Source organism: Larus michahellis, chromosome 1, assembly GCF_964199755.1.
Source record: "Larus michahellis chromosome 1, bLarMic1.1, whole genome shotgun sequence".
Classification (NCBI taxonomy): domain Eukaryota; kingdom Metazoa; phylum Chordata; class Aves; order Charadriiformes; family Laridae; genus Larus; species Larus michahellis.
The window spans coordinates 92187000-92199083 of record NC_133896.1 but is presented as its reverse complement, the minus strand read 5'-3'; the positions used below and the strand labels follow the sequence as shown (position 1 = coordinate 92199083).

Here is a 12084-nt window from a genome sequence, read left to right as displayed (position 1 = left end):
ACTTGTTCTGATTAAGAAAGAAATATTTCTTGATAGCTTTAGAAAAGGAAATAAAATCCCATTTCAACTGTAAAACATGGTGGCTCGTGGAGCAGGGAATGCCTGCTGGCTTCTTTGCTGATTCAGGCCAGCAATGAAGAAATATCGCTAAGGTAGTATTGACCAGCATTACCTTAACACTCTGCAGGGTCTAGACAACCGATATACATCAAAATCTTCTTACTTCAACTGGCAGGGATTGTATACGGCATACATATGGTGTCTGATGGTGCCTAAGTATGGGGACAGAGTGAGAGGCAAGGAGAGACAGACAGTGCTCTTCAGAGTAGGTCTGGGATGGCAATACCAGCCCGCTGCATCATGTCTGGTTCAGGACAGAGGAAGCCTGCATTTTGTCTGAATTATGTGCATTGCCCTCGTTTATCTAAAAGATACATTCTTCTTGTTTCTGTATTTGGCAGGAAGCGCGGTGAGGTGCATGTAGGCCACCCCTGGCTCACCTCTTTGCCATTCCTTCAAGCTAGTGTCAGTGTCTCTCTCCCGCAGATCTTTGACTTTACAGGTGGACATGAGCTTGCTCCAGTCTCACAGGTCTGAGCAGCTGCTCCTGTATGTGTGCCTCTGTAAGAAAGTCACAGCTACAAGAACATACAGGCTCTCAGAGTGGATCATGTGCAACAACAAGCTAAGAGTTTGTGGTTGCCAGTGTGGTGCTCAGCGGTCTCTTCATCCCATCCGAGGTTACACAGGTTGAGAGTGATGCTAGATAAATGTAGGCAATTTATTCCCAGGCAGTTCACTTCATGATGTGTTTTGCTTGTTCACTGTGCTCTCACAGGTCAGCTACGCCTCATCCAGTCGTCTCTTGAGCAATAAGAACCAGTTCAAGTCCTTCCTCCGCACAATCCCCAATGATGAGCATCAGGCCACAGCGATGGCAGACATCATCGAGTACTTTCGCTGGAACTGGGTGGGAACAATTGCAGCCGATGATGACTATGGCCGGCCAGGGATTGAAAAGTTTCGGGAGGAGGCAGAGGAGAGAGACATCTGTATTGATTTTAGCGAGCTCATTTCCCAGTACTCAGACGAAGAGGAGATCCAGCAGGTGGTGGAGGTCATCCAGAACTCCACGGCAAGGGTGATAGTTGTTTTCTCCAGTGGCCCGGACCTGGAGCCCCTTATCAAAGAGATTGTCAGACGAAACATCACTGGCAAGATCTGGCTGGCGAGCGAGGCCTGGGCCAGCTCTTCCCTGATAGCCATGCCGGAGTTCTTCCGTGTCATCGGCAGCACCATTGGGTTTGCTCTGAAGGCAGGACAGATCCCTGGCTTTCGTGAGTTCCTGCAGAAGGTGCATCCCAAGAAGTCCACCAACAACGGCTTTGCCAAGGAGTTTTGGGAGGAGACATTTAACTGCTATCTCCCCGATGGGTCCAAAAATTCTCCAGCTTCAACTTCCTTCCACAAGGGCCATGAAGAGGGACTGGGAACTGGAAATGGAACAGCTGCCTTCCGACCTCCGTGCACAGGGGATGAGAACATCACCAGTGTGGAGACACCGTACATGGACTACACACACTTGCGGATATCCTATAATGTGTATTTGGCAGTATATTCTATTGCCCATGCCTTGCAGGATATATATACCTGTACCCCTGGGAAAGGACTCTTCACTAACGGATCCTGCGCAGACATTAAGAAGGTTGAGGCATGGCAGGTAAGTCCTTCATTTTTGTGCCTGTATATATTTGATATACTTGCAGAAAAAAAGACAAGCTGTCCCGGAACTCTTAGGGTGCCTTTCACAGTCCTGGGTCTCAGACACAGCGTCAGGCTCCTGGGACGCAGCATATGACTGTGTGTGGGTTAGCTGCACGCTCCCACCCCAGAGAGAATGTAAGGTAGGTTGCGTTAGGTTTGCCTGCAGTAAAAGGGACTTAAACTAAGTTAAATTTTCTTGCACTCGTTACGGGCCAAAAGTGCACACACAGACAATTACCATAGCCTGGCTGACGCAAGGTAACTTGATCATATATTGAACCCTTACATAAACAAGAGGGCCTGGAGAGAGCACATAAACAAGGAAAACAGTTTTTAGAGTTCATTTTCTTTGGCAAGCTCTACGTCTTTTGCAATCCCACAGCAATTTTCCATACAGGCCGTATTTTTTTCCCACAGTTTTAGGCTTCTATAGGATCGAACTAAAGCAGATTGAGTAATGAAGGAAAAAAATGTGTGGCTACTGGGCAAATAATAGATAGCTGCTTTGATTAGGCAGAGATATTTGTGAACTGATAAAATGATACCAACGACTTAGCCACATTTACCCATTCATTCGATGCATTCTGCCCAGTGGCATATGGATGGCGTTCTGGCATTTTGTCTTCTGACTCTTTATGAATACTCTACACCTTACCATATGTTTGATTGTGCTATCCAATGTGATATTCAGTATGTGTTTTTAATATCTACTGCATTCTTAAATAACAGAATTAGCTTGTAAGGCTATCAAATGAAGATACGCCAAACGTAGCAAATTCTGTTTGCCCTGTTCTGGTCATCACAGAAAACTTGGACCCAAACATACCTGAAATCAGAGGAACACAGATGAATACGAGGAGGATCACATCCCTGTTTGCAGGTGTAATTTCCTTTACTGGGGATAGTCTAACCAAGATGAAGGCTATCCGTGCCACAAATTTTGCATATGTCGGGTCAGCATTTGCACGTGGGAACTGCAGTTTTCTTCCTGTATAGCCTCAGTCAGCTCAAAAACATCAGTCAAATCAAAGTAAAAGGCTATGTCTTGACATTGATGGGAGACCTGCATTGCTTTAGGTACCTGATTTGGGTTTACCAAAAACCACCTTACTTGGAGTTGATGAGTGCAGGGTTTGACCCTGGTTTAGGGGAATCCTGTGATTGCTGACTGTCTCTGAGGTTTCTGTCTTTCAAAGCTATGCTGCTTTTCAGGAACATACTGGCAGAAGTGGGCAAGTCTCAGACAAATTTAGCTTTCACTCTGTCAGTAAAAGTGATCCAGAATAAATATATTTTTAATTCCTTCCCTTATAACTTGTCAACTTGGAAAGTAAAGCAGGATATTCATACCATAGCTAAGTAAAATAATGTGGTGTTTGTTGAGGATTTCACGATCGGGAAGAATGTCTTCTCATTTCTGTCTGATGCTGAAGGATGGCTGTATCAAAATGTAAAGCATCCTGCTTATCTAGGCTTTTGGGTACACATACTTGTCTTAAAGGAGGGAATCAGCATGAAGAAAGTATGTGGGGGGTAATATGACTGGGTAGGAATAGGAGGTACTACAAAGAAACAGGCTGTATTTGAAATGACCACCATTATGTGGCATTGGCTGTCAAGTATATTTGATATTTGCACATCTTTTCACTTCATTCCAAAATCAAACACATAAATAGCAGGTAAATGCCAAGTATGTGTGCACATCTACTTTATATCAGGCATTGTGGCTCATTACCTTTGGGAAGCTTTCCTCAGCCCCGGGGGTAATGAGTTCACCTCACAGACGTGCATCCTCCAGCATCTCCAGAGAGTGGTTTTCTGAGAACCAGACAGAAGAAAATCTTTCCGCTAAAGTCAATCTCATTTGCAGCAGTGCTTCTGATGGTGCTCCCTCTTCTCGCAATCAGCTCAAGGGGTTCCTGATAGGAAACAACCAGAGAGAGCAAGGACAGTGTTAAGAAGCCTCCACACCTGAGCCTGGAGGCAGCAGCCACTAATAGTGTCTGCAATCACTGACCAGGTGGTGCGTAGGACTGATAAGGGGAACCCGGTGAACTTGTGGTGGCTCCATTAGCCTGAGCTCCTGTCCTGAGCAGCTCTTGCCAGCAGGGTCAGTGGCTGCAGAGGATAAATGGTGTGTTCCACAATTTAATTATGTACCATTTAATTTTGTTGCCTTTCAATGGCGTTAACACATTAACACATATTATTTTTTCATTGTCTGCTAATTGTTAATTTTATGTACTCAGAGTATAAACCTTTTTGGAGGAACTGGTTTATGTAATTTGTGGGGGGTGCTTCCGTGTGTCTGTATATAAAAATAACATTTTTACCTCAGTGATCAGTTTGTTTGAACCAGACAGCAGGAAGCCTAGCACAGAATTACTGTGAGTTGGTTACATTGAGTGCAATTCTCCTATTGAGAATTTACCATCTACTATTTAAGAAAGCTCTAGTATGTTTCAGCATGGGGACCATGGGATTTTTCTGTGTCTCACAAGCTGAAATATCAAATACCAACAACTTTTTACTTGTTTAAGAAGCTGCTTGCTCATTTTCTCCACCTGAGTCGGTGGTCTGTGACAGACCCTGTCCATAAAGTCTTGTTTCCATTTGTTTTACCAACCCCCGTGAAGCTGGCGGCAGGCGCCTCCACTAGAGATGGATGGGGACCGGTCAGCCCGAGCTGTCAGGCAGCCACAGCACATGCGGGGATGCGGGCACCGGCAGAGCTGGTGAGCTGGCAGGGCAGCTTCCAGGCAGGAGCTGTGCCACTCACCCCATGCGTGGAGCTGGCCCGGGGCTTCAGAGTGCTCTATCTGAAAACAGGAAAACTGTCACTTCCGTATTCTACAGAAAATTCCACACTTCAATAGGATGTCCTTATTCTGAGCAACTGATGTGCCTGCAGCTGTCATGCTTTAAGAACCTACCCTGCTGAAAGGCGGAAGATAATCATAGAATCATAGAATCTTCATGGTTGGAAAGGACCTTTGAGATCATCGAGTCCAACCACACACACACACACAAAACCCCTACAATCTCTGTCACTAGAGCATACCCTGAAGTGCCAAATCTACACATTTCTTAAATACCTCTAGGAATGGTGACTCAACCACCTCCCTGGGCAGGCTGTTCCAGTGCCTGACCACTCTTTCAGTAAAGTAATTCTTCCTAATATCTAATTAAACCTCCCCTGCCGCAGCTTCAGACCATTTCCTCTGGTCCTGTCATTATTCACCTGGGAGAAGAGGCCAACCCCCACCTCTCTATGACCTCCTTTCAGGTAGTTGTAGAGGGCAGTGAGGCCTCCCCTCAGCCTCCTCTTCTCCAAACTAAACATGCCCAGCTCCCTCAGCCTCTCCTCATATGACCTGGTCTCCAGACCCCTCACCAGCCTGGTAGCTCTCCTCTGGACACGCTCCAGCACTTCAATGTCCCTCTTGTACAGAGGGGCCCAGAACTGAACACGCACTTGAGGTGAGGCTTCACCAGTGCCGAGTACAGAGGCACGATCACTTCCCTACTCCTGCTGGCCACGCTACTCCTGATACAAGCCAGAATGCTGTTGGCTGCCTTGGCCACCTGGGCACACTGCTGGCTCATGTATAGCTGGCCGTCCACGAGCATCCCCAGGTCCTTTTCTGCCGGGCAGCTTTCCAGCCACTCTTCCCCAAGCCTGTAGCATTGCTTGGGGTAGTTGTGACCAAAATGCAGGACCCGGCACTTGGCCTTATTAAGCCTCATACAATTGGCCTTGGCCCATCAATCCAGCCTGTCCAGGTCCCTCTGTAGAGCCTTCCTACCCTCAAGCAGATCAACACTCCAGTTGCACACCTTTGCAAGACGCCTGCAAAGAGCACATAGTATTCTCTGCACATGCCACTGTTGTGTCCTGCACAATATTGATTAGATTAATTACTTCTTTTTGCAGTGTTTTGTTCAGGTAACAAAAAGGTGCCGGGCAATCCAGAACAAAATGTATAGGCAGTTTCTGTCACATTTGGAAATGGCAAAATTTTATACAAAGCACTGAGGAGTAAAGTGCATGACTGCAAATAGTACAACAGAAAGAATCCTCTTAAAGGGCTCCATCACCTCTGATTATCAGATGCCCATTTTCTTTCACTGGTGGGCTGTGATTTTTTTAGGAGACTGCATTGAGTAGGGCTAATTCTGTGTTTCTCTGGTTCATGGATTGGCCTCCCCCAAATACAGGTTCTCCCATAAGCTATAGAATAGCAGTGGCAAGGTATGGCAAGAGGTGGGACATGGGCTCAGGACTCCTTTATTGATACTGCTTCTTTGTCAAAATTCCCTGCATCTTTGGCCTGTTTCTCCATAACAGCTTAAACAGTCCAGTTTTGAAGCTCTTTTTTCTTAATATCTTCCTTGATGAGATTTCCCAGGTCCCTGAAGCTCTTTCATTTTCTTGGTCTCTGCTCATGTGGTTATTCCCATGGCCACTTCTAACAGCAAGTCCATCTGTTCTTTTTTCAGTTCCCTTTGGGGCATTTACAGGAGCCTCTCTGGTGTCTCTCTCATTTCAAGCGCTGGGTGTTCCTGCAAAAAATAAGAGAAATACAAGTAAGGGTTCCTAATCTGTCCTTCAGACCAAATATTTATTAATTCACATTCTTTCTGTGTGAGAAGAGGAAAAGCCTGTCTTTACCTCAGACATAGTTCACTCTGTGTTTCTGCCCATTCATTTGGCTTCTTGATGATTGCCAACGTGCAGCTGATGAGCCTCTTCTGTCTCACAGCAGAAGACAGGCTGCCATGGATTTGAGAAGCCAAAGGTGTGCAGTCACAGGGTCATGGAGCAGAGCATCCTTAGGTAGACTCCCCGACTATTTGCAGGTTGTGGTTACGCTGGAGGCTGTGAACTTCAGCAGGTTCATGAGAGAAAACGGAGATAGCTCTTCTAGGCACCAAGGCAAAGCATGCTGCGCAGGCTGAAAAACGCGCTGTCCTAATGATTAGCAGGTTAAAGACATGCTCATGATGCTCATGTAAATTATTCTATGCCTAGAAATCTGATTGACCTCAGACTTAGTGAAAAGCTGCCATATGCTGTTCCACAAAATAAAAGCAAATACAAATTTGCTTCACCTAGCAACACCTAAAGTCTTTTATTACACCTGTGCACCTACCAGCCAACCGTTCCTTCCTCTCCGCTGGTGATAGGCATTATGAAGAGGTAAAAATGGATTGGTGCCTTCTCCAACTTTACATTTAGGTATGTCTGGCTGGCTGGAAATTGATTCCGCAAGGCTTTAAAGAAGAGAACGGTGCCTTAGATGACATATGTCTCTCCAGACCTTTGAGCCTAAGGGCTTATCTAATCAATTTTGTGTCTGTTGAACTACAGAGGCCTAGCCGAACAATTAAGGCGGTGTATGGAAAACAGCTACTTTGTGGTATAGAGAATGAAACAGTATCAGAACAGGTATTAACTCTGGCTGGTGTGAAAATTAGTCATTTGGGAAGAATAGCAATGAAGAGTAAGGAAGCTGCTGAATATCAGGCAACTGCAAAACCTCACCTAGTCTGCATTAGAAACGCACTGGAGATGTATTTGTTATGAACAGAAAGCAAGCATTTCACCAGTGTGCCTGTGTTGTGGGAGACCGAATTGAGAGGCAGATGATTTAAGCCACGCAGAGAAACGCGTCGGTCAATAGAGCAAACACAGCTATTTCTCCACAAGGGCAATAACAGATGATCGCTTATTCATCAGTTTGGAGATAACAAATTCTCATCAGCTGAGAACATCCCTTGTGAGCTCTTCAACTAAGCAGACAATAAAGGGAGTATTATTTAGATGTCTCTTCAACTAAAAGGAGGAAGACTTAACCGAACCTTATCAAAGGAAGGGAGTCAGGCCTGTAACCTCACCAGTAGAAAATGCACAGAGAAACCATCGCCCCAACAGGGTTGCTAGAAGAAGGGTGAATGAACTGGATGCAGCAAATACGCAACCTCTATGTCATAAAGTAAGGAGTTGTGGTTATTAATTACTTGGTAGAGAATGGCTGAGATTCCTCTGAGTCAGGGTAGTACACACTGCCTGATGACAAAAACCGCAGTATTCCTGCACATCCCCAAGTGTGTTGAATTTTTCATAAAAGTCATTTTTAATATAGTCACTTATATGCTGCATTACAACAAAAGCTATATTTGAAGGGAAGTGCTTTCTTTATGCTTTATTTATGAAGCTTATATGTACCTTTGTCACTTGGGGAACAGAAGTGATTTTTCAGCCTATATTGGACTTGGGAATTTTAGGGAAGGCTCCATGAGATGCCTGTGTAACATCTCTGTCTGTAACAACTTCAGATAATAATTATCCTTGAATTACCAAGACATCAGTATCTTTAACTAAGACACAGTATGTCTTTGTTACACAAAAGGAAGTAAAGTTTCTCCAAGGACTGACCTTTCCTGATGCTACTCACAAATGGAGCTGGTGACACAAAGGGCACCTTGGGAGCTCCCTAAAGGCACTCAGAAAGTGAGGTGAGAAAACAAATGGATTTATCAAAAATTCAGTTTCATGTTATAATCAGTCCTCTGACTTGGCTGATTTCCATTTATCCCAAGGGAGGGTTGAAGCTACCTTCAAAGGCATGGTAATAATAGCATAGTTTGTTATTTCTTTTCTTTCTGGGTGGTCAGCCATCTCTACAGATGCTTTACTAACCAGCCACGTAGTTTTATACATAGTTTTTTACATGGACCTGTTGGAACGGGTCCAGCGGAGGGCCACAAATATCATCAGAGGGCTGGAGCACCTCTCCTATGAGGACAGGCTGAGAGAGTTGGAGTTGTTCAGCCTGGAGAAGAGAAGGCTCCAGGGAGACCTTATAGCAGCCTTCCAGTACCTAAAGGGGGCCTACAGGAGAGATGGGGAGGGACTCTGTATCAGGGAGTGTGGTGATAGGACATGGGATAACGATTTCAAACTGAAGGAGGGTAGATTTAGATTGGATATTAGGAAGAAATTCTTTACTGTGAGGGTGGTGAGGCGCTGGAACAGGTTGCCCAGAGAAGCTGTGGATGCCCCATCCCTGGAAGTGTTCCAGGCCAGGCTGGATGGGGCTTTGAGCAGCCTGGTCTAGTGGGAGGTGTCCCTGCCCATGGCAGGGGGGGTTGGAACTAGATGATCTTTAAGGTCCCTTCCAGCCCAAACCATTCTATGATCCTATGATTCTATGATTTATCCACAAAGTGAACTTCCATGCACTATGAAGGACTGGTGTTGATCCACACAGTGAGTGAAATTTGGAGGAAGGAGAACAAATTACCTTTTATGGCATATAAAGGACCTTTTGCCTTATAGAATTAAGAGAGTGATCTCCCGACTGGAGCAGAAGCAATACTTTGCTCAGAAAGGACTTTTACCTGTATCTCTAGGAGGAATTACGTGAAGGTTGTTTAGGAACTGTATAAATCAAAGCTTTGACATGAGATTTCTTTGTTGGCCAAGACTTATGTTGATAAAGGAAATGGAAAAAACAGTTTTAAGCTAGTAGCGAAGTGGAACATGTGCCCAAACACTGTAACAGTGAAGTCACTGGGATTTTAGTTGACCATTGATGGGACCTATGACTGTGCTTGCAACAGATGCCCATTCTAAATGTCTGAAATGCATGATTTCAGTCAACTTAGTGTGACTATAGGAAACTTTAGGACTTTTTTTTTTTATGGATAGTAGTTCTTGAATAGATTATAAATAACCACTGAACTCAGATTTGATCATTGTTTTGTTAAAAGAAATGACACCAGGTATGCAGTATCAGTCGGTTTTCATTCTAACAGAGAGGCAGCTTATCCAGGCATTGAAGTAATTCAACCCATAGTTCCAAATAGGAAAGAATTTGCAGTCAAAAGCTTTGACTTCCTCCTGGCCTAGAGAAAGGCACAGTTCTTCAAATCAATATCAGCAGTGTTCTGTGCAGGATGCATTTTCAGACCTTGTTGGGACGTTGAAGAGACGGATCCATAAAGGGCTGTTAGAAGAAAGTGACAGCAAGTGGGTGCAGAGAGACACATATAAAGATTCGTTCTCTGCACAGCTGGGTAGAGATGGCATTAAACACCTTCCAGAAAAGACATTTCAATCAGATTTTGATTGTACGAGACATTTTGTGTGAATTATGCTGCTTGAAAACACTGAGCTTGCAGTATAACCATTGGCTTTATTATTAGCTTTAATAATTGATCAGTTAATTATGTATTATTTAGTATTAAATTTAGGCTTAAGTTAATAAAAAGGGCCCTATCTTAAGCTTTTAGATACTTCACTGTAACAGTTATTGTGCAGTATGCTGACCTCCCCAGAGTATTAAAACATCATTTACTCAGTCAGGATTTCTGCCAATAGATCGATCCTTCACAGTTAGTACACACAGCACCCTGGGCCATTGTACCCAATGGATTTCTCCATGTTATATTTGTTACAAGTGAAAGCCAAAGCAATTATGGCATTGAGTCTAGATTAGGTGTCCATGGTGGTTCTTTCATGTTGTGGCTGTAGGTAAAGACAGCAGCCTACAAAGTACAGTACAAAATGCCATATAACAGCACTGACAGTTAGCTCTCACTGTACCTGTACCGTTGCCTTTGTTTGTCCAGAGGCCATCTCACTCTACAAAACCTTAATAGGAACCTAAAAAATGTTCAAATGGAGTCACTTTCCAAATGATCACGCAGTTTGAAATCCTCTGTATAATAAACTGTAAATTTATGCCATGTTCAGGGAAGTAATCTTGGTGCAGCTGAGGGATGCTTCACATTGGATGTAAAGCCTACGTATTCTCTTCTGAAGGGCTGTGTTTGCCAGTCAAACTTGTGTTTAGCAAGATTTATTTTTCTCAATGACATGCTGAGTAGCAGACCTTTTTTTTATTAGTATGATCCATGGCAGGTCACATCTCTTGTCACAGATTGTGTCTTATTTCTAGTTGGGATTTAACTGACCTTTAGTTTCATTGGTCCTTACTTCGTCTTGCTCTGTTAGATTTAAAAGTCCAGATGAAGTACTCATAATTTTTCTCCATATGGTATTTATGCACATTGATCAAATTATTCCTCAGTCTTATTGTGATAATTTAAACAGAGTGGGTTTTTAGTCATAAGATATGTTTTCTGCTTTATTTCTGTATCTTGTCCTTCTTTTTGGCATATATTCAGTATTGCTTTAACAGCCTCAGCACAGCCAGACAGTGAAAAAAAATTCCACATTTACATATACTTATTACTTCCTCATTTATACGTGCAGAAGTTACATTAGCCTTCCTTGCCACAGCGTGCAATGGAAAGGTCACATTAAGTTGCCAGTAATACTTTGCAGGATGCAGTACCCTTTCTGTGCCTGTGGCCTGAATTTCTTATGCCTTGATGCATAAGTCTGAATTTCGCTGTATTAAGCACAGATGTTTGAGAGCAATCTGGGGGAAATGCTTTGTCTTGATTATTATTTACCATTACGTTAATCCGTGCATTTTCTGCAACTTTTCCCAACAGTGCTTTTGTATTTGCTGACAGAGTATCGATGAACATATTGGATAACAGTGAGTTGTTTACTGGGGCTGGGGGAATTCCTCATGAACTGATGATCTGTCTCTGTTGGTATCTGTTTTTACAAATCTGTTGGGCAATTCTTGATCCATCAATGGATGCTTTACATTAATTCTAAAGCTCAGATATTTCACTTCTAAAAGGGTGCCAACGAAACTTGGATTTAAGAAGATCTGTGTTCCTCAAAGCCTTATTGACTGGCAGCAATTATGTTCCTGTCCTATAATTTTGTATTAATTGATCCTCAACCCAAACCTGTCATTTTCCCATTCTTTTTCCTGGGATTAATGTCAGGCTAACCAGCCTTCAGTTACAGAAGACATCCCTCTGCCTTTTACGATACTGGCTTTGCTGTTGCAGCCCATCAGAGGCTGACTCTGGAGCAGCCCGCTGAGCAAAAAGGCAAGCCTCTCTCTAAGAGGGGTTAGCTCTGATTCATGCCCTGCACGGACTGACACAGGGGGAAACGAGGCACGCTGTTGGGACTGCAGTACACGTGCATGTGTAAGAGAGAGGTGGATTGGGATTACTGTGGAATAATATTAGACACACATTGATTTAGTCATTCAAAGCCAGTGGCATTTTTATGCATATATCATAAACCTACTGTAATAGTGCTTTCTTTATTGCCTGTGGAGTGACGTGATGAACTGTCTGGTTCTGTCAGCCTTTTAGATCCACTTTAAATTGCTCGGGCTGTTCTCTAATCTCTTTTTAAGGACCTTCTACCTCCGGTAA

At 43.7% G+C, this 12084-nt stretch overlaps 1 protein-coding gene across 1 annotated transcript in view; it reads left to right on the top strand.

Annotated features, from left to right (window-relative positions):
* Positions 1 to 12084, top strand: part of CASR (calcium sensing receptor) — a 79187-nt gene that overhangs the window by 47940 nt on the left and 19163 nt on the right. The window contains exon 4 of the mRNA XM_074572803.1: positions 839 to 1720. Coding sequence (XP_074428904.1) covers positions 839 to 1720 — 882 coding nt within the window. The remainder of the gene's footprint in view (positions 1 to 838; positions 1721 to 12084) is intronic.